Raw genomic sequence first — 20,531 nt, forward strand, 5'->3', positions numbered from 1 at the left:
AAAATGAGATCAGCAAATTTTTTATTAAACTGGCTCAGCTTTTGACATATCAACCCTTTGTGAGCTTTTCATGAAAATTCTACAATGAAACACTGTGGAAAGATTGCTGGACAAATACATTTTATAAAATAATTACTTTGAAATGTTTTCATTCACATTCATCACCACCGTACTGAGGTTTCTCAGTGGACCCGAAAGACTGTACTGGAGTGGGGTCGATACACTGGGACAGACAACACTTTGCTCAATGTTTCACTGCATCCAAATTCAGTTCTGATTAAGACCCAACACCACTGAGTGTTTGGGATCCTGAAGTTCTATTACTCTGGGTGGCTGTGGCTTTGTGGTTCCTCAGTTCTACCCAAGTTGGTCACAGACTCAGAGAATGGTTAGAGCTGTAAAAGATGCTATTCAACCTGTGAAGTCTGTACCAACTCTGTGCAAAAGTAACCCAAATACATCCACTCCCCCACCCACTACCCAGAGACACACAATCCATCTTCCTCCCAACTCTCCTAACCTAGTCACATCTCCTTCCTTCCTTCACAATTATCTCCTCTGATTTCAACTTGTCTAAAATATTTCCATTGTTTCACCTGAAAACTAACACAGTAGCAAGTTTAACAATGTTTCAGTGAAGTAAGCAGTATAATGAATCATAATCCGACAAAGGGAGGTTGTGTGTAGACAGTGCAGAGGGTCAAGGGGAAGCATGCAAGAATAATCCCAAGAATGAAAGACTGAACAGGAGAGGAGTGTTTGATTTATCCATGCATGCACTCGATGGAGTTCATGAGGATGAGTGGAAATCTCACTGAAATTTGAAAAAGAGCTGGATAAATTGAATTTGGAGAAGATGTTCCCATTAGTAGCAGAGTCTAGGATCTGAGAGCACAGCCTCTGAATATAGAGATGTCCCATTAAAATTGTTGTCAAAAAAAGTTGAATTCATCAAGGAGGACATGGAACAGACTGCTAAGAAAATCATGGCTTTATCGTGCAGAACCAACATATATTTATGAAGGAATATCCAATAGAGATTTTCATGATATCACCAGCAGAAGTTGATGGATACCTAGTGTCCAGTATGTGACCATTTACAGTAAAACTAAATCCACAGTAATAAACAACTCCTGAGTGAAGCCTCTGTGGATGGGAATCTGCAGGTTGTTACTACTGTGACCTCTATGTGACCCCAGTACCTATCCAAAGTGTTTTTCCTTCATTGGTTGCCTCTGACATTACCAATAAAGACACAGTGATTACTCAAACTGTTACATCAACACTAGCTCCCAGTAACAAGTTCTGGTCAGTAAGTTCCTCTTTTGTAAACAATTTCATGTGAAAACATCAAATTGAACATATTTCGGACGTTTACAGAGAGAGAACAATGGACCTGCCCTCTGGAGGAAGTGAGTTACACAGTAACAAATTATGCAAATCTCCTTCCCTCAAGAATCTGAGATCTGTCTCGGTAACTCAAATGACAGCTCACCATTATCTTCCCTAGGTAATTTGAAAATTGGAAATATTGCTGACTTAGCTTGCAAATTCCATGTTGTGTGAATGAATAAAATGACATTGCATCCCACAATAATGAAAGACAAATCCAGTCCAGCTAATTACCAGCCAATCAACCACCAGCAAAGTGACAGAAGGAGTTGTCTACAGTGAGGTCAAGTGTCACTTCCCTTCCAATAATCTGCTCACCCATGTTCAGCGTCAGTTTCATCAAGATCAATCATTTTAAATGACTTCACAACCTCAATCCAAACACAGGACAAAGAGCTGGATTCCAGAGGTGAGGTCAGAGTGATGCTCCTCGAAAATGAGGCAGCATTGGACAGAGTGCAGCATCAAGGAGAGCTGGTGAAAGGGTCATCGAGGAGAGAATACTTCAATGGTTGAACTCATTCCCACACAAAGTCGGAGGTCTGTGGTCCAACATTCCAGCCTAGGACGTCACTACAGGAGCTCCTTAGGTCAGTGACCCACACACAACCATCATCAATGATCTTCTGTCCATCAGAAGGTTGAAAGTGGGGACTTTCCCTGGTGTCTCCACAATGTTCAGTTCACAGCTGTTCAGAAGATAAAGCAGTCCAATCAGCAAAAACACTCAGACATGGGACAATAATCGGCAAGTAGCATTTTCCCCAGGCAATGACTATCTCTAAAAGTGAGGGATGTCCCTTAACAGCCAACGACATTAATGTCACCAGTTCCTCCACCACCTACAGATTGGCAGTCACTATGGACCTGAAAATCAGCAGACTCTGAGGCAGTAAGAACCAGTCAGAGGCTCAGTACCTCAGTGAGTGATTAACCTTTGACATGCCAGTGCCTTTCCATCATCCATAAGTTTTGGGATCAGGAACATTGTGGAGTACTCTCTGTACTCCTCTGTGCTACCCATTCCCAATGCTGACGATTCCCTCTTTCCAGCACAGGCAAGCAACAGCTATTGTATCACATCCGCTAAGTGGATTAGATGGAGGAAAAAACGAGAAACACTTTCCAGTGGTAGCAGTCACAGAGACAAAAGACAATCATGATTGTTGAAATCTGCGACATTCACATACTTCTCAATATGTGGAAATAATTGGCTAAAGAATCAGAGGTGACGTGATAAGTTGGTGTTCATCACTGAGTATGTCCCAGCTGAGGGGATGAGATGACAAAATCTGCTGCATATTGATCTGTGTTTTCTAGTTACCAAGCTCTGTACCAGGCAGCAAGAGCACTAAGCAGAGGGTAAAGATCTGAGATGGCAAATAGATTTTACTCAGGAAGTTGTCATGATCTGAAAGTCACTGACTGAAAGGCTGGTGGAGGCAGAGTCAATAATAGCTATCAAAGGATTTGGCTAAATGTATGAAGGAACAACTCCCAGCAGCACAGGGAAATTAAATTAAGTGGAATGCTAAAAAAAGAGATGGTAGAGAAAAGATGGGGTAAAACGCCTATTTCTGTGAACCAACAAGAATACCTTCCTCAGTCTTGGTATCAGTTTTTCTGGTCAACACCTGTCTCAAGTATCAACATCCTTCACAGCAATTTTTGTGTCTGGTGACAGCAGACTCCATCTTTGTAGTTTTGAACCCAGTGATTCTGCTTTTGGCTTTGACAAACCCAAGTCTCTAACCAGGTTATTTAAGTCAGATTGAGATTGATAGAAAGGGTCAAAATCTGTATCAGTGTTATTTTCCATTCCTGGTTCATGCATCATGGCATCTTCACCTGCCTCCTATAGATTCCATGACTACGATGGCTTCGGTACTTGAAGACTATTGTCATGTGGCACAGGTCTCATGGATGAAGGGAGATTGAGTATTCAATGGATTTCTTGCTTTTAGCAGAGAAGCTAGACACACTGGTCAGACAGAAGTAGCGGTCTGTCACATGATCTTTCTCTGCCCAGATCATCGGGACAGCAAATGGCATTGATTTCCGAGTACCTCTGAGCCAAGTTCTAAGATTGACAATGCATGTTATGCAACAAATATGAGAAGCCCTTTGTCTTGGTTGCCAATTTTACAACCAACGTGGAGCTCATGGGCTTTCTTAATAAGGATGCTCCATCTGTGAGTTTTAAGTGTATACTGGCCACTAATATAATAGAAAATATCATGACTGTTGCAACATTGGCAAGACATTTTGCTATCTCAAATATTCCTGAAAATGCAATTACTTTATTATAATCAGTACGCACAAGATGCTATGCTTGCAGATCATTATGATTGAAAACCGGTATACCCATAAACACGTGTGCATAATACTTCTATCACCTTTCTTAAACCTGTCCTACCCTGCCTAAGCATGATTCCATTATGGGCAACATTTCAGATTACATTGTGAACAACATTTTATATCAGTGAATTATGAATTGAAATAACGAATATAGGTGATTTCAAAAAATGGTATGTTACAGGGAATTGGCATTGTGATTTTCATAATCAGCAATCCAAAATCCAAAAGGTACACCTTAAGGTTTTCAGGAAGCAAAATTTTTTTATCCAATGCAATGTGTTCTTCGTGCATTTGCCTGAATATTACATCCTAATTGTTCATGTTGATAATATTCATTGAGCTTTTATGTCACAAAAACATCATGGGATGATAAATGCTTTCTGCAACCTCCATTTCTCAGTCTTCCATTACAGAGTAACATTCTACAGTCACACTTGCAGCTCACAAGTCATCTCTGTGGTTTCCTGTTAATTTTGTTCTCATCAGTCTATAGTGATTCGCCAGGGGTAATATTTACGTTGGTTAGTCGAGCCAATTGTGGTTAATTTCAACATTTTCTGAAGCATCTAAGATCTAAAACTACACATATCTGGGGAGGCGTCACCATTAGAAACTTTATTGATGCAGAGAACTGAGAGAGAGGTGGGAATGGCGACAGGATATCCCCACTTTCACTGGGAAACCTGACACTAATGATGAATTATTTTCTTGTGTTTTAGGTTTGACGAAAGAAACATGATGCTGGTTTCAGTTTTGGTGGTGACTGCACTGCTTGTCAGTGATATGATATGTAAGCTTCATTGATTTCAGTATCTTTATAAATATATATCTGTGAGGAATGAATGTACAGGAACTGTGGTTGGACAGTGGAACATGGAAATTTATGGACACTGGAGTAGGAAGTTGTCTCTTGGCTGGAATACTCATCTCAAAGCTATTAATATGGAATCTGAGTCAGAAACTCTCCTGCAGATCGGGAGACAGAGATTTCTCCACAGTGATGTACTGTATCATAGGAAAATAAATTTGCAGGTAGAGGGGTATGTGACTACCTGTGAGGAACTGAGTGGATACAGAGAAGAAATTTCTGCAGGCACTGGGTCCCCTGCACCAAGTGCAGTCTGTTTGTCACCTGTGAGGGTGGGGGTGAAGGACTGAGGGAGCACGGTCAGATTGCAAGGGACTCACAACAGCTTCTGTTCATCTTTTCATTTTTTATTTCCTGGAGGAAGATTTAGTCTATTTCCCACAAGATAGCATGGAAATTCTGTTTCCATTTTTGTTAACATCAGCTTTGTTGTTATCTGGTGAAATTTATTTCCATTGTTTTGCTGTTAAAGAGCATTTTTAATTATTTCAAATCTCCTATTCTCATTGCTCATTGCTGAACTGTTGTTGGATCTTTATCATTGAGACACAAAAGCCATTCTGTATATACTCTGTGAATACTATTAATGTGGAGTATTCTTTCTCCCCGTCTTCATCCCATCATTTACTGTCAGGGCTAACCCCTTCTTTATCAATTTCCCTGTCTCTTCCAATCCTATCTGAAAATATTTAACTCCCAACATTGGTTAATTTACAACCTGATCTCCAGAGGAAAGCCCAGAAAGTCACACCAATAGGTTTGTAATTGTGACATAGATTTATCAAAGAAAGACATACTGAGGGAGTGGATTAAGGTAAGAGGAGATGGAGGGAGGAGAGGTGAGAACAAAGCTGTGCAAGATGGTGTATCTGTGTTCATGGTGAACAGTTGGTCAGAATGCGTGTGTGTGTGTGTGTGTGTGTGTGTGTGTGTGTGTGTGTGTGTGTGTGTGTCTGTGTGTCTGTGTGTGTGTGTGTGTGTGTGTGTGTGTGTGTGTGTGTGTGTATTTCTGCCTGTTCAGCAGAGGATAATCCACAATGGACTTGCACCTCCTTGCCACCAGACCAGGACCTCACTCTGTCAAGACAGTGTGACAGTTGTGTAACAGCCACCCCATGTTGAGGGTAATCCTGCACCAACACCTTCCTCTCCTTTGGGAGGAAAATCTTTCTCAATCCTAACTGAGAGCCTAAGAAGACAGATTGTACAGTCTTCCATTAATATCTCCGCATGACAGTCTGTGATTAACCTGCACTGCTTTAAATAGCGATTTGTGATGTCCCTCAGATAATTTGCCAACATATAGTCCATTCCCAATATCAGGCCGATCAGCCTGCAGTTTCTCCATTTGTTTCTTTCCCCCTTTACATGAGATGGACTGAGGGAGATCTCATTAGGTCTGTATTAAACACTAGAGGGGCCACAGCTACAGCTGGTGCTCCTTCCTCCCCTCGAGCCCTGAATTTCTGTGTGTCCTTCATGGTCGGGTGTTGTGAAACCGCAAAACCTGTGACTGTTTGATTATTGCAGTTGGTTTAAATTCTAATTCTCTGACTGAAGGGACACACAATTCCTTGGAACTGGAGAGGACTCAGCATCACCTTGAAAAGCGTGAGCTATCCAGAGGACCCTGTGATGAAAACTGGTTTAATTATTCTCTTTTAAACTCCTGTTACCGGTTTTTCAGTGAAGAAAAGACATGGGAAGAAGCTCAGGTAAGTCCCTGAAACCAGTGATTGCTCTGGGAGGCCTGGTGAATATTGGTCTCTGCTGGTTCATTCCCATGAACTCACAGCACAGCCTCTAGTTGAGTTGTCTGTGATGAGTCCCTGTGTTTCACTGCAGCCGTGGGCTCTGCTTTCTATTAGTCAGATTAACAGGTGAAATCCAGTAGTTAACACAGCATGGGTTTGGACAATAATAACTTTTCAGGGGAAGAACAGATCATTTCTTTAATAACATGATTGAGCTATTTGAGGAGTTGGCAAAGGTGAATATGAAGGTAGAGTTGTAGATGGTGTCTATCTGGATATTAGTAAGGCATTTGAGAAGGTCCTGCAGGGTATGCTCATCCAGAAAATGAAAGTGTGTGAGTTCCATGGTAACTTGGCTGCTTGGATTCAGAATTGACTTGCATGAAGATGACAGGGGGTAGTAGGCAATGTATCCCTCGTCCCTCGTTTATGACAGGTACTTTGCTGACTATAGTTGGTTTAAATTCCAATTCTCTGACTGAAGGGACAGAGAATTCCTTGGAACTGGAGAGGACTCAGCGGCGCCGTGAAAAACGTGAACCCAGAGGACCTTGTGATGAAAAGTGGTTTTATTTTTTATTTTCCTCCTTTAAACTCCTGTTACCGGTTTTTCAGTGACAAGAAGACATGGGAGGAAGCTGAGGTAAGTCACTGAAACCAGTGATTTCTCTAGCAGTCCTGTGGAATATTGGTCTCTGCTGGTTCATTCCCATGAACTCACAGCGCAGCCTCTAGTTGAGTTGTCTGTGATGAGTCCCTGTGTTCCAGGGAGTGTTTCACTCCAGACTATACAAAGATCGATGGTGTTGTGGAGAGTGTGGAAGATTGCCAAAGGATATGGATCATTGTGGATATGGGTGGGGAAACAGCAGATGCTTATTAATCCAGACTGGCGTTGTGGTTTGGGAGATGAAATGCAAGGAAATAGTACATGGTGAGGCCCTTGACGGCCATGATGTACAGATGCTTCTTGGGATGCGAGTCCATAGCTCTCTGAAAGTGGTTGCACAAGTTGATAGGTGGTAAAGAAGGTGTTTGGCACGTTTGCTCTTATTAGTTGAGGTAATGAGTTCAAGGCAATGAGTCCTGAAAAATGTTGTCTCGTTTTTACTGTGTACTGTACCAGCAGTTATGGTCGAAATGACAATAAAAAGTGACTTGACATGACTTGACTTGAAGAGCCAGGAAGTTACGTTACAGTGTTATTATACTCTGGAGAATTCTATTAAGTTTTGCTCTGCCAAATACAGAAAGGACGTGGAGGTTTTGGAAAGGATGCAGAACAGGTTTACTAAGCTGCTCCCTACATTGGTTGTTAAGTGCTCCAAGGAGAGAATGGACAACAAGGCTTGTTTCGTCTGGAGTGGTGGTGGCTGAGGGGATTCTTGACGGGGAATAAAACTGTGAGGCATAGATAGAGTAGAGAGCTGGTATCATGTTCCCATGATCGACATGTCTAACACCAAAGGGCAATCGTTTGAGATGAGAGGGAAAAAGTTTAAAGAAGTTGTGCAGGTCAAGATTTTGACAGAGATTAGTGGGTGATGGGAATCTGGCCCATGGAGCAGTAGTGACAGTAGATACAATAGAGGTGCTTAAGAAGATCTAAGATAGTCGCATAAATTGACCGGGTGCATACAGAAGGGATTACTTTAATTCGCCAACACTGGCTTAATTAGCTCATCATGACATCGTGGGTTGAATCTGAACTCTGACTGGGTTGGGATAGGAGGAGTGGAATGGAAAAGGAGGATATAAGGGTCTATGAGGAGTGGAAGAAAGTGCAGACAGGTAGGAAATAGGAAAAGTGGAAATAAATGAGAAAATGATTATGATAGAGAACGATGTTAGATTTGAAGGAAGGTGATAGAGGAGGAGTTTAAAATACTGTTTAAGTCTAAGCAAGGGAGTGGAGTAAATGCATTGAGTCCATTAGCACTGTTTGATGATCTAAAGAAGGAAATAGGAGATATAATGTAAGTACAGCAAAGTTTCTGTATGATGGAGCACTGTTGATTGTTTGTAAAAATTTGGAGCAGAGGGACAAAGCAATGGAGGTACTAAATGTTAGCAAAAGCAAGGTTATAGAAAAGAGTGTCAGGGGAAAAAGTGGTGTGAAAAGGGGTGATAATGGGAATACCAATCAGAGAAAACAGAGAAACTAAAGAAAAATATCAAAGAAGGATTGACGGCAGTGATAAAAAGATTGAAAACAGTGTGGAATGGACTAAAGTTTACAGCACATCTGTTATGTTAATATTTCAGGGTTCAATCTTACTGGAAAAAGTACCAATTGGATTCATGTGCTTTAGTGACAGAGCCAATGTTCCACCACTACTAAGTTGTTATAAATGTCAGAAATATGGGCATGCAGCGGAGGTGCGGTAGGTGTGGAGGAGAACATATGTATGTGTGAGCAGTGCAAACAAGGTGAACCAGTAAAATGCTGTCATCGTGGTGGAGCCCACACAGTAGCCTCTGGCGGATGTGAAGTTAGGAAAAAGGCAATGGAATTATACAAATGAGGGGACAGCACGTTGTGTCATATGTGGAAACAGCATGGTAAAAAATGAGAGAAGAGTTAAAGTGGAAATGATTCAAGTACAAATACAAGACAAGGTCAGTGAAATCTTTCAACATTAGTGATTAATATAGATAAATTAGTTTTGTTCATGGTAAAGGTTTGAATTGTTCTGAGCAGAAAAAAACAAATATGGAAAAGATAAAAATGACAGTGAAGGCAGCTGAGAGGTTTTTGAATATCAGATGATTTCATGGAACCGAGCGCAGGTAGAACTGGGTAGGGGTGATCCAAGTCTAGAGGATTATTTACAAAGTTACTAATACTAATCCTGTTAATTCTTCAGCAGAGTTCTAGAAGTTTAATAGCTAGTGGACAGAAAGTTAAGAGTTATGTAACTTAGTTGGCTGAGAAACCAGATGTGATATGTGTGCAAGAAACATGGTGTCATCCAACACTAGATTTTGTAGTTAATGGTTATGCCAGTGGAAGAAATGATAGAGTTAACAGAGGAGGAGGTGAGTGTGCAACTTTTGTCAAAAGAGTTTTAAAATATGAAGAACTAAAGAAAGAAGAGCTAGAGTACATAGTAACTGAAGGATGCACAAAGGAAGGTACAATTAAAATTATTAATATCTATAATTCTTGTAAAAATTAGAAATAGGTTTACTGGTACAGAGGGAAATACAGTATGGTGTGGGTATTTTAATGTTCACACACAGCCCATTGTGAGGGGAACATGATAACATTAACGAAGGAGTGAGAGAAGAACATATGGAAAAGGAAAACCTGATCTGTATAAATGATGGAAGTGGGACAAGAGTAACTTTTATTGCAGTTTCTGAATCAGTAATTGATTGATCATTAATTATGGCATCACTAGAATCAGAAATTTGTTGTTACGTATACGTAGGTATGTTAAATAGTTAAATTAAATAAGCAGTGCAAAAAAAGTAGTGAGGTTGTGTTCATGGGTTCAGTGTGTATTCTGCAATCTCCTGGCAGATGGGAAGAAACTGTTGCTGAATTGATGAGTGTGTGACTATATGTCCTCCCTGATAGTAACAATGAGAAGAGGGCATGTCCCAGGAGATGGAGGTCTTTAATGATGGGGGTGCTTGAAGATATCCTGGATTCTACGGAGGTTGGTACCCATGATGGAGCACCCTCACCACCAACCATCCATAACAAATAGTGATGCACTCAGTCAGAATGCTCTCCAAGGTACTTCTATAGAAATTTGTGAATGTCTGCGGACATAGCAAATCTCTTCAAACTCCAAATGCAACCCAGCCACTGTCGTGCCTTCTTTATAACTGCATCAAAATGTTAAATTATAAATCAACAGATGTTGACACCCAGGACCTTGAAATTGGTCACTCTTTCCACTTCTGATTCCTCTATAAAGATCAGTGTATATTCTCCATCTTACCCTTTCTGATGTCCACAATCAATTCTTTGCTCTCAGTTACATTGAGTGCAAGGTTGTTGATGTGACACCACTCAATTAGCTGATATATTTCACTCCTGTATGCCTTCTTGTCACCATCTCAGAATCAGGTTTATAATCACTGGCCAGTACGCAAGATGGAGCCGACTAAATTTATGACCCTCTGCAGCTTCTCTTGGTCCTGTGCAGTGGCCAACCCACCAAACTCCCCCCCCCCCCCGCCATACCAGACTGTGACGCAGCCTGTCAGAGTGTCTCCACGGTACATCTATAGAAGTTTTTGAGTGTTTTTGTTGACATACCAAATCTCTTCAAACTCCTAATGAAGTACAGTCACTGTCTTGCCTTCTTTATAGCTGCATTGATATGTTGGGACCAGGTTAGGTCCTCTAAAATTAGTTGCACCAACAATACTTGTGTTATCAGAAAATTTATAGATGGCTTGTGAACTGTGTCTAGCCACACAGTCATGTGTGTAGAGAGAGTAGAGCAGTGGGCTAAGCACACACCCCTGAGGTGCACCAGTGATGATTATCAGTGAGGTGGAAATGTTACCTCTGATCCTCACAGACTGTGGTCTTCTGGTGAGGAAGTTAAGGATCCAGTTGCAGAGGGAGGTATAGAGGCCCAGGTTTTGGATCTTCTTGATCAGAACTGTAGGAATGATTGTATTAAATCCAGGAAAGTGTTCATGGAAGGCTCTGAAAGAAACAACAGGCAGTATCTTTACCCTGTATAATGTCAAATAGAAATAGAAATGATGATCAGGAAGGTTTGCTGGCATGTTGGCTATTTGAAAAGGCTAATTGAGTAAACTTTAAAGAAAGAAGTGACCCCCAGCATCCAGGGCATGCCCTTTTAACATTGTTACCACCAAGTAGGAGGTATAGAAGCCTGAAGACACACGCTCAGCTATTCAGGAACAAATTCTTCCCCACTGCCATCCAATTCCTAAATGGGCATTGAACCCATGAACACTACCTCACTTTTTGAATGTGTATTATTTCTGCTTTTGCACAATATTGAATCTATTCAATATACATGTACTGCAATTGATTTGCTTATTTAGTTTTTTTCTTCTATATTATGTATTACTTTGAACTGCTGCTGCTAAGGTAACACATTTCACAACACTTGCCAGTGATAATAAACCTGATTCTGATCAGGAATTACGGAATATTGAAATCAATGAGGATGTGGATCTTTTATGTAACAAGATTGTAGAAGTGACAATAACAACACACAACAATAAATATACCAAGTAAATGGAATAGAGCTGAAAAAGAAAATGGTAACATGGAAGTCATAAGAAGGTGTGAAAGCAATAAAACTTCATAATAGAGCCTTTAGAATATTAAAGCAGACACACAATTTTTAAAATCTAATTGAATATAAAAAGGTGCAAGCAATAGTTAGAAAAACAATATCTGAATATCTGCTGTGTACGAAATAAAGCAGAGGAACTTGTAGCAACAGTTACAGACTAGCATGTATGATATGTAAGATGTTGTGGGCATCACAGAGTTGTGGCTGATAGAGGATGATAGCTGGGAGCTTAACATCCTAGGATACACATTGTATTGAAAGGACAGGCAGGAAGGCAGAGGGGGTGGGGTGGGTCAGCTGGCAAAAAATGAAATCAAATCATTAGAAGGAAGTGACATAGGACCAGAAGATGTAGAAGCATTGTGGGTCAAGCTAAAAAAACTGCAAATGTAAAAAGACTCTGATGGCAGATTTATACAGATCTCTAAACTGCCGCTAAGATGTGGTTTACAAATTAGAACGGGAGAAAGAAAATACATGTCAAAAGGGAGATGTTATGATAGTCATGGGGGATTCCAATATGGAGGTAGATTGTGAAAATCAGGTTGGTGCTGGATCCCAAGAAGGGGAATTTCTAGGATGCCTATGAGATGTTTATTTTACAGCAGCTTGTGGCTGAGCCCATGAGAAGATTAGTTAATCTGGACTGGGTGATGTACAATCAACCAGAATTGATCATAGAGTTTAAGGTAAAAGAACCCTTAGCATTCAATGATCATAATATGATCAAATGCACCATGAAATTTCAGAGGAAGTTAAAGTCGGATGTCTCAGTGTTACAATGGAGAAAAGGGAATTACAGAGGCATGAGAAAGGAGTTGGCCAAAATTGATTGGAGAGAACATTGTCAGGGACATTGGCAGACCACCAATGGCAGGAATTTCTGGGAGTAATTCAAAAGGTACAGGATATATCCACCTCAAAGAGAAGGAAGTATTCTAAAGGCAGGATGACACAACCATGGCTGACAAGAGAAGTCAAAACCAACATAAAAGCCAAAGAGGGGGCATAAAATAGAACAAAAATGAGTGGGAAGTTAGAGGATTGGGAAGCTTTTAAAAACCAACACGAGGCAATTCAAAAGTTAAAGGGAAGGAAAAGATGGAATATTAAGGTAAGCTAGCCAATAATATTAAAGAGGATACCAAAATTTTATTCAAATATATAAAGAGTAAAAGAGAGTTGAGAGTAGATATCAGACCATTGGAAAATGATCTGTTGGTATTTTTAAAGAAATATCAAGCAGGATAAGTAAAGGAGAATCAGTGGATGGTCTGTGCTTGAATTTTCAGAAGGCCTTTGACAAGGTGCCACACATGAGTCTGCTTAACAAGGTATGAGACTATGGTAATACAGGAAAAAGCTTTGACTGATTGGCAGGAGGCGAAGAGTGTGAATGAAGGGAGCCTTTTCTGGTGGCTGACAGTGATTAGAGGTGTTCCACAAGGGTCTGTGATGGGGCTGCTTCCTTTTGTATTATATGGCAATGGTTTGGATGAAGGAAATGATGACTTTGTGGCCAAGTTTGCAGACCGTACAAAGATAGGGGGAGCAGCAGATAGTGCTGAGGAAACGGAGAGGTTGCAGAAGAACTTAGACAGATTAGCAGAATGGGCAAAGAAGAGGCAGGTTGAATACAGTGTCAGGAAGTGTATGGTCATGCACTTTGGTAGAAGAAATAAAAATCTAGACTATTTTTGAAATGGAGAGAAAATTTAAAAAGCTGAGGTGCATACAAACTTGGGAGTCCTTATGCTGGTTGAGTTGGTGGTGAGGAAGGCAAATGCAATGTTAGCACGCATTTCAAGAGAATTAGAATATGAAAATAAGTTTGTAATGTTAAGGCTTTATAAGGCACTGGTGAGGCTCATTTGGAGTATAGTGATCAGTTTTGAACCCTTTATCTAAGAAAGAATGTGCCTACATTGGAGAAGGTTTCAAAGGAAAATCATGAGAATGATTCTGGGATTGTAAGTGAGGGGTATTTGATGGCTCTGGGCCTATGCTCACTGGAATTCAGAGGAACAAAGGGGGGATCTCACTGAAACATATCGTATTTTGAAAGGCCTCAACAGAGTAGATTTGAGCAGTTTCCTAAGGTGGAGGACACAGAACAGAAGAATATCCATTTAGAATGGAGATGAGGAGGAATTGCTTCAGCCAGACAGTGGTGAATCTGTGGAATTAGTTGGTGACCTGCTGCATGGGCAACAGCCAGTTCTTCAAATCTTCCCATCCAGGCTTGTGCCCCAGAGAGGACACAGTTCACCAGAGGCACAAACCCATGACCCCCTGGGATTGACGGCTGCCTACAATCCAGGTTTTCAGCAGAGAAATCCAAAATAATGTTTTTCACTAGGAAGAGGATAGAACAACACTTAAAATGAAAACTTTATGGTAGAGAAATACTAAGTGTAGATAACTATAAATTTTTAGGAATTTGGTTCAATACAAGACCTACATGGCCAGCAGATATTAAGGAATTAATAACCAAAAGTAAGAAAGTGCTATATGTTCTAAGGTGTTCAACGGGAAAGGAAAAGCAAGCTATAAAAATTCTTGAAAGCAATATATATATATATATATATGTGACTAATAAGATCAATACTGGACAATGGAAGTATGGTATATGGATCAGCATCACACAGTATGCTCAGAAAGTTGGATACAATTCAAAGCCAAGCATTAAGGTTAGTCAGTGAGGCAATAAGTACAATACCAGTCGTAGCGATGCAGGTGGAGTCGGGAGAGACACCTTTGGAACTGAGAGGAACACAGCTTGTGTTAACATATTGGATAAGCCTGCAAGGGCATGGGAAAACCATTCAACAAAATAGCTTTTAGATCCATGTTAGGACAAGGAAAGAAAGGCAATCAGACACTTTGCTTGGACTATTGAAGGAAAAGCAGAATGGGTACTAAGGCAGTAAGTATGACAATGCCTTTTCCCTGGGTACTGAAAGTGGATCTTAAATTATTCAAAAGGAGACAGAAAAGCAGAGAAGTGATTTTAAATCAAGATATAGTTGAATTTATGGAACTAGTATTAGTCATGGATATTTACAAATATATACAGATGCTTACAAACAGTAACAGTAGATTTGGGGTAAGATTGGTATTGGCTAAATTTAACATTAGAAAGCAGGTCAGGTTGCATGATGATTTCTCAGAGTGTACACATGAAGTGACAGCTGGCTCTGCAGCGGCAGAGGAAGTGGGACTGATATGAGTTGTAATACTGTCTGATTCTGGCACAACAATCAGGAGTCTAAAAGATTTCCATTCAGAGGCAAGATAAGACATTATTTGTGAGATAATACAAATCTTATTTAAACTTATATTAATGGGATACTGTATATGTTTTATATGGATTCCAGCACATGTTGGTATTAGCAGGAACGAACAAGCAGAAAAATTAGCAAAGGAGGCAACTAGGAGAAATGAAAAATATTATCAAAAGTGAAAGAAAAAACTGTGAAGAAATCAATAGGATGAAGAGAGAACAGGAAGTCGTCTTTATAATATCCAGAAAGAAGTGGGTTGGTCGAGGAATGCAGGATAGAGCAAAAGGGAGAAGCTGATAATATTGAGATTGAGGTATAGGTACACAGGGTTAAAAACTACATTGTTTTTAATGAAGACACACAATAGTAGGAGGTGTGAGTACTGCAATCTGCAAGAATAGTTGAGCACGTACTGGTGAGGCATCACGGAATAAAATACGATGCAACATTAACAATGTTTGCAGAAAGGATCACAAGGTTATTGATTTAAATATATAGCACAGTTCCTTAAGAATACAGGTCCTTTTTTCTAGAATTTGATACAAATGCAAACCTTTAGGATTTAGATATCCTGACCTACAGTGCAGTTCAGAAGTTGGTGGTAATGCACCTTAAAGCTGTTTGCCAGCCGTCATAAAACCTCAGGAGAAGAAAAGATAAAGAACATTGTGGATCTGAGAGCTTGGCCCTATGTTCTAGTGTTGTTTGGGTGCTTTACTGAGAGGTCTGTAAGAAGATGAAAAACAGATTAATTATTTTTTCCATTCAAAGGATTTCTGTAATCAAGACCATTGTTGCGGACAGCTGGCTTCTGTGTATTCAGCCGAACATAACATTTTCATTTCTAATATGATCAAATTCGTGAACCAAAGCAGGCCAAAGGCTTGGATTGGCCTGAATGACATTTGCAAGGTAAAGTTAATGATGGTGAATTACACTACAGGATGTCATGACCCTGGCCAGACCAGAAGCTGACCTTCCCCAATCTCCTCTGACCATTTCAGAGGGCTGATTGCATTAACACATTGATGAATCTCTGAAGTGGCATCAGTGACAGAATTACACCTGACATCCTGCATAGTAACAGGGGTGCAGTAGTGTGGGGGTTAATGACTGGGTGTATCCTAATGATCCAGGGATGCGAGTTTGAATCCCAGACCATCAGCTAGGGAAATTGGCTCAAAGTAAATAAAATGCAACAAATCTGGAGTAATACATTGCTATCAGAAATGGTGACAACGGAACTGCCAGACTGTTGTAGAAACTCATCCAGTTCACTGTTGTTCTTCAGGGTGAGGAATCTGCCACCTTTCCCCAGTCTGGCCTCACTGTGACTCCAGAGATCCATCAATGTGTGACTCTTACCTGCCCTCTGAAATGGTCAGAGGATGATCAGGGAAGGACAATAAATTCTGAACTGACTCGTGTCACTACATCCTGTGAACAAATAAAATCCCTCATGTTTATGTTTCCACGTGAGCCTCCTCTCGCCCTCTTTTACCTGACACAAGCAGTGTGATTTTCCTTTCTCCCTCATCTGCTCCTATCCTTATCCATGGCTGTGCTAAAGGTCAGGGAGTTAAAATCACCGTTTCTGAAACGGTAACCGACTGAGGGATCAGTCCCCTGATCAGAATTATTGCCTCGAATGAGATCCACCTTCCCTGGAATACTCACCCTCAGCCGTGTCTCCGTAGCCTTTCCATTTAGTGGAGCCTTGAACTGTGCACAGATCAGAGTGCAGTCTCACCACAGTTCTGTCCAGGATTTACACAACTTCTCTATTTTTAAATTCTATCCTTCCAGAAATTATCTCCACTGTTTTTGTGCTGGTAAAACTTTGACGTGAGGATACGTCACACACGGTAGAATGCTACATGTTCTATATATGGAAATACAACATATAATCAGTGTCATATACTCTGCATATGGAAATACAATATATAGACAGACAGTGCTGATGTTCTGGCTAGCTGGTGAGAACCCTGATATTTCCACAGATGCATCTGCTCTGCTATTTATCCTGTTCTTCTATGATCTCTGATTAATGCACCTCCCCCATTTCCCTTCACTCTGACTGATTCTCTCTGTGTTCAGGTTTTAGTTAATCCATTCCCTGAAGCTGATGCATTTTTGTTCCCAAAATGTATCAGCGACTCTGGGCAAGGCTGGTGTGCAGAGCAATTTCACTAAGCAGCTATGAAGAAATTAGAAAACTGGGAATGACAAGGTGTGGGGATATGAAATTGAAATAAATCACATGAATCACCTGACATCAATAACAAGTGCATTACATTTGCATGGAATACTTCACACAAAATCATCAGAAAAACGTTGCAAATATTGAACAATGGAAAATGCCTAATCAAAACTTTAAAAGTAGTTGGCTAACTAAACCTCTGACACTGTTTTGTGTCACTCGTTCTTGAGTAAGACCATGACATCCAGTCTAGTGTGGTGATGTGTACGGGGGTAGCTGATTAGATCAATCTGTGCTCAAATGTTCATTTAGATGGAGAATGGAGGTGGGGGATGCGATAACCTCTGTGGTGTTCGAATTTTCAGATATTCTATTCCCCTTTTGCTTCCTCCATTCCAACGTTCTCATTTGAGCGAGCACCATCTTTTTTGTGCAGGTATGATGATCTAATTTTGCAGTTCCCAGTGACTTGTGTCAATGTTGAAGCTCATCAGGGCTGTTCTCAGAAAGCCTTTGGATCTCGTTTTCTGTCCACCATATGACAGTTTGTCCTCGCCCAGCTCTCCATTAAATAGGTGCTTTATGGAGAGCTCAAGTTTGAATCCTGGTCTCTAGACATGTGAGGCAGCAGCACTACCTGCTGCATGACTGTATCACAGTTGACTGAGCTGTCAAGAGCATGACTGACAATGGCCGAGTAAGCATAGGATCGAGAATGATTGACTTGAACTACAGATAACTTGAAGCAGATTCACTTAGCCCAAAAATATGACACTGGCTAAACCACATCAAGGAGAGTTGTTTTCTATTATTGTTCAATGTGCCATGAGGCAATGTGTTCACCAAAATAATGTTAAACTCTGTTTAGTCCCCAAACAAGATTCAACATTCATTCATTGAGGAACTCTTGAAAAAGAGTAACAAATACACATCCAATTCAAGGGTTTTAGATTCACTTGGAAGGACAAAGTGTTTCTCAGCTGTGAGTTTCTGTGATTCATGCTTTTACAACCATTCAGGATACTGGGTAAAGCTGACCTCACTGACTGATTGATATTGTATTTTATATCTTCATGTACAGATAATTCTGAGATTTCTGATGAGCTCCCTATTTTTGACTATAAATAATGATTGTAATTGAACACAGTAAGGATCTCAAAGTTCAAATTTCAAAGTAAATTTATTATCAAAGTATGTATATGTTGCCATATACTACCCTGAGATTCATTTTCTTGCAGGCACTTACAGGAAAGAAGAAATACAATAGAATTTTACATAAACACTATAAGTAACCAGACAAAGACTGTTGAACAACCAAAGTGCAAAGGAAGACAAATTGCACAATTAGAAATAATACTGAGGAAATGAGTTGCAAAGAGTCCTTGAAAGTGAGTCTGTAGGTCGCAGAATCAGGTTGAAGTAGTCGTGAATTAAGTTATCCACTCCAGTTCATGACCATTGTCGGGTAGTAACTGTTCCTGGGCCAAGTGGGGTGCTACTAAACACTCCTATATCTCCTGCCTACCTGTGCTTGCCAGAACTGGACTGAGTGCCCAGCAGTTAGAGAGGGATGTGCTTGTCCTGACTCCTCATATTCTGGTCTCACACTGGCTCAGGTACAGCTACCCCGCCCCCCCCGTACCATTAAAGGACAGGTTAATCACCATTCCCACATGAATAATCACTGATTTATATCCCACAGGAGGAACATTTCACGTGGATTGATGGATCTTTGTACAGTTATAGAATGTGGGGTAACAATGAACCTAATAATGATAGAGGCAAAGAAGACTGTGTGAACATTCATCATTTCCGTAAGTATCACAATTGAATGAAATGTTACTTATTACTTATGTTAAATGTGAATTTTAGACACAGTGTTGTTCAGGAAGTTATCTCAACAGTCCTACTGTTCCACAGAGGGAGTGAGTTCCACAAGAATGGACTGAGTGCCAAGTGGTTAGAGAGGGACATATTGGAGGGTTCAGGGGGATATACGCTGAGTATTACTGAGCAGGAAGAAGGTACACTATGACTCCGCCCATAAAGAAAGAACTGAACACAACCATACCAGTGTAACAGCTGGGAAAGGTTTCACTACTAGTGTAGTGGTCTATCTGTAGAGACAGTATTTGGGTTGTGGTTAGAGATAGCGGGTGCTCTAGAATGTGAGCCATCTCAATCTCACAGGTTTGGTGGGACCGGAATGTGTACATCCTAGACTAACACAGCTGAGGAAATCGAGTGGTTTCATTGTGGGGATATCATCCCAGATCAATTTTGCTGGATGCTGTGTGATTGCCCTGAGCATTGATCCAGTGGGTTGTGTGGTTAAGTCTGTGCTAAACTATTGTCCGGTGAAATGATTACGATACGTGTTTATGGATGCTGTAGGGGTTGAGTGATGGTACGAATCCACAGGGTTGCAGGTAACGAATGCGTGTGTATAGAGTGGGGTAGACATTCATAGCCCCAATGAATTGTTAATTCAGACTTCACATACCGTTACAGCATTAGGATCAGTTATGATTATGGAGTGGGAGTTTGACAAAATGGCAGGCAAAGAATTTGTTTTTTTTTCAGACTAATGCTGTTGTAACAACAGTGGATCGGCCTGGTACTATTGGGGCCCAGGAAGAGAGGGCCATAGGCTGCCCAAACTTTCTGGAAGGAGGGGTGTGTGGACGAGTGTGCCAAATCGGAATATGAGTTTCTTGTAGCCGGGGGCGGAGACTTTAAAGACAAGTTGTTTCTGTTTCTGCGGAGCAAGGGGAAGGAGTGTTCTGATGTGGAAGGTCTAATGAGTCCTCCAGTGAGTGTTCTGAGTGGGTATCAGCCCTTACCTTCCTGGTGAATAAATGAGAAAGGGCCCAGGTGCGAAAAGCTCCTTATCGTAAGCTCAGGATGTTCTCGACAACAACGCCTACCCCCGACGGATAAGAGGAGTCACTCAATTTTGGGCGACTCCCTGGTACTTGGAGGTTGAAAGAGGAAGTTGATAGGGAAGATATTGAAGGAGGAAGATGTCTTTTCTACAGATGAGTTTGATGTTGGTTGTTCCAAGAGCACTCGCCACACCAGCTGGGTAACAGAGGACACCTCATCCAGAAAAAGGATGCAGCAAATGGGACCTGCAGAGGTGGAAGACATTCAGCAGCATCTGCGGAAGCTCAAGGAAGCTGGGATCATCCCTGAGTCTAAAAGTCCGTATGTGTCTCTAGTTGTGGTGGCCAGGAAGAAGAATGGGAAAGTACGATGTGCGTGGACTCTGGACTGGTGTACAGTCCCCGACAGGTACACGGTCCCAAAAATGGAAGACGTGCTGGCCTGCCTGAGTGGTGCGAAGTGGTTCAGTGTGCTGGATTTGAGGAGTGGGTA

At 41.0% G+C, this 20,531-nt stretch overlaps 1 protein-coding gene across 1 annotated transcript in view; it reads left to right on the forward strand.

Moving 5' to 3' along the window:
• LOC132403633 (lectin-like) overlaps window positions 1-20,531 on the forward strand; it is a 49,677-nt gene that overhangs the window by 17,435 nt on the left and 11,711 nt on the right. The window contains exons 2-5 of the mRNA XM_059987117.1: window positions 4,470-4,540; window positions 6,179-6,333; window positions 15,725-15,865; window positions 18,856-18,967. Of these exons, the coding sequence (XP_059843100.1) occupies window positions 4,470-4,540; window positions 6,179-6,333; window positions 15,725-15,865; window positions 18,856-18,967 (479 nt within the window). The remainder of the gene's footprint in view (window positions 1-4,469; window positions 4,541-6,178; window positions 6,334-15,724; window positions 15,866-18,855; window positions 18,968-20,531) is intronic.

Source organism: Hypanus sabinus, chromosome 13, assembly GCF_030144855.1.
Source record: "Hypanus sabinus isolate sHypSab1 chromosome 13, sHypSab1.hap1, whole genome shotgun sequence".
Classification (NCBI taxonomy): domain Eukaryota; kingdom Metazoa; phylum Chordata; class Chondrichthyes; order Myliobatiformes; family Dasyatidae; genus Hypanus; species Hypanus sabinus.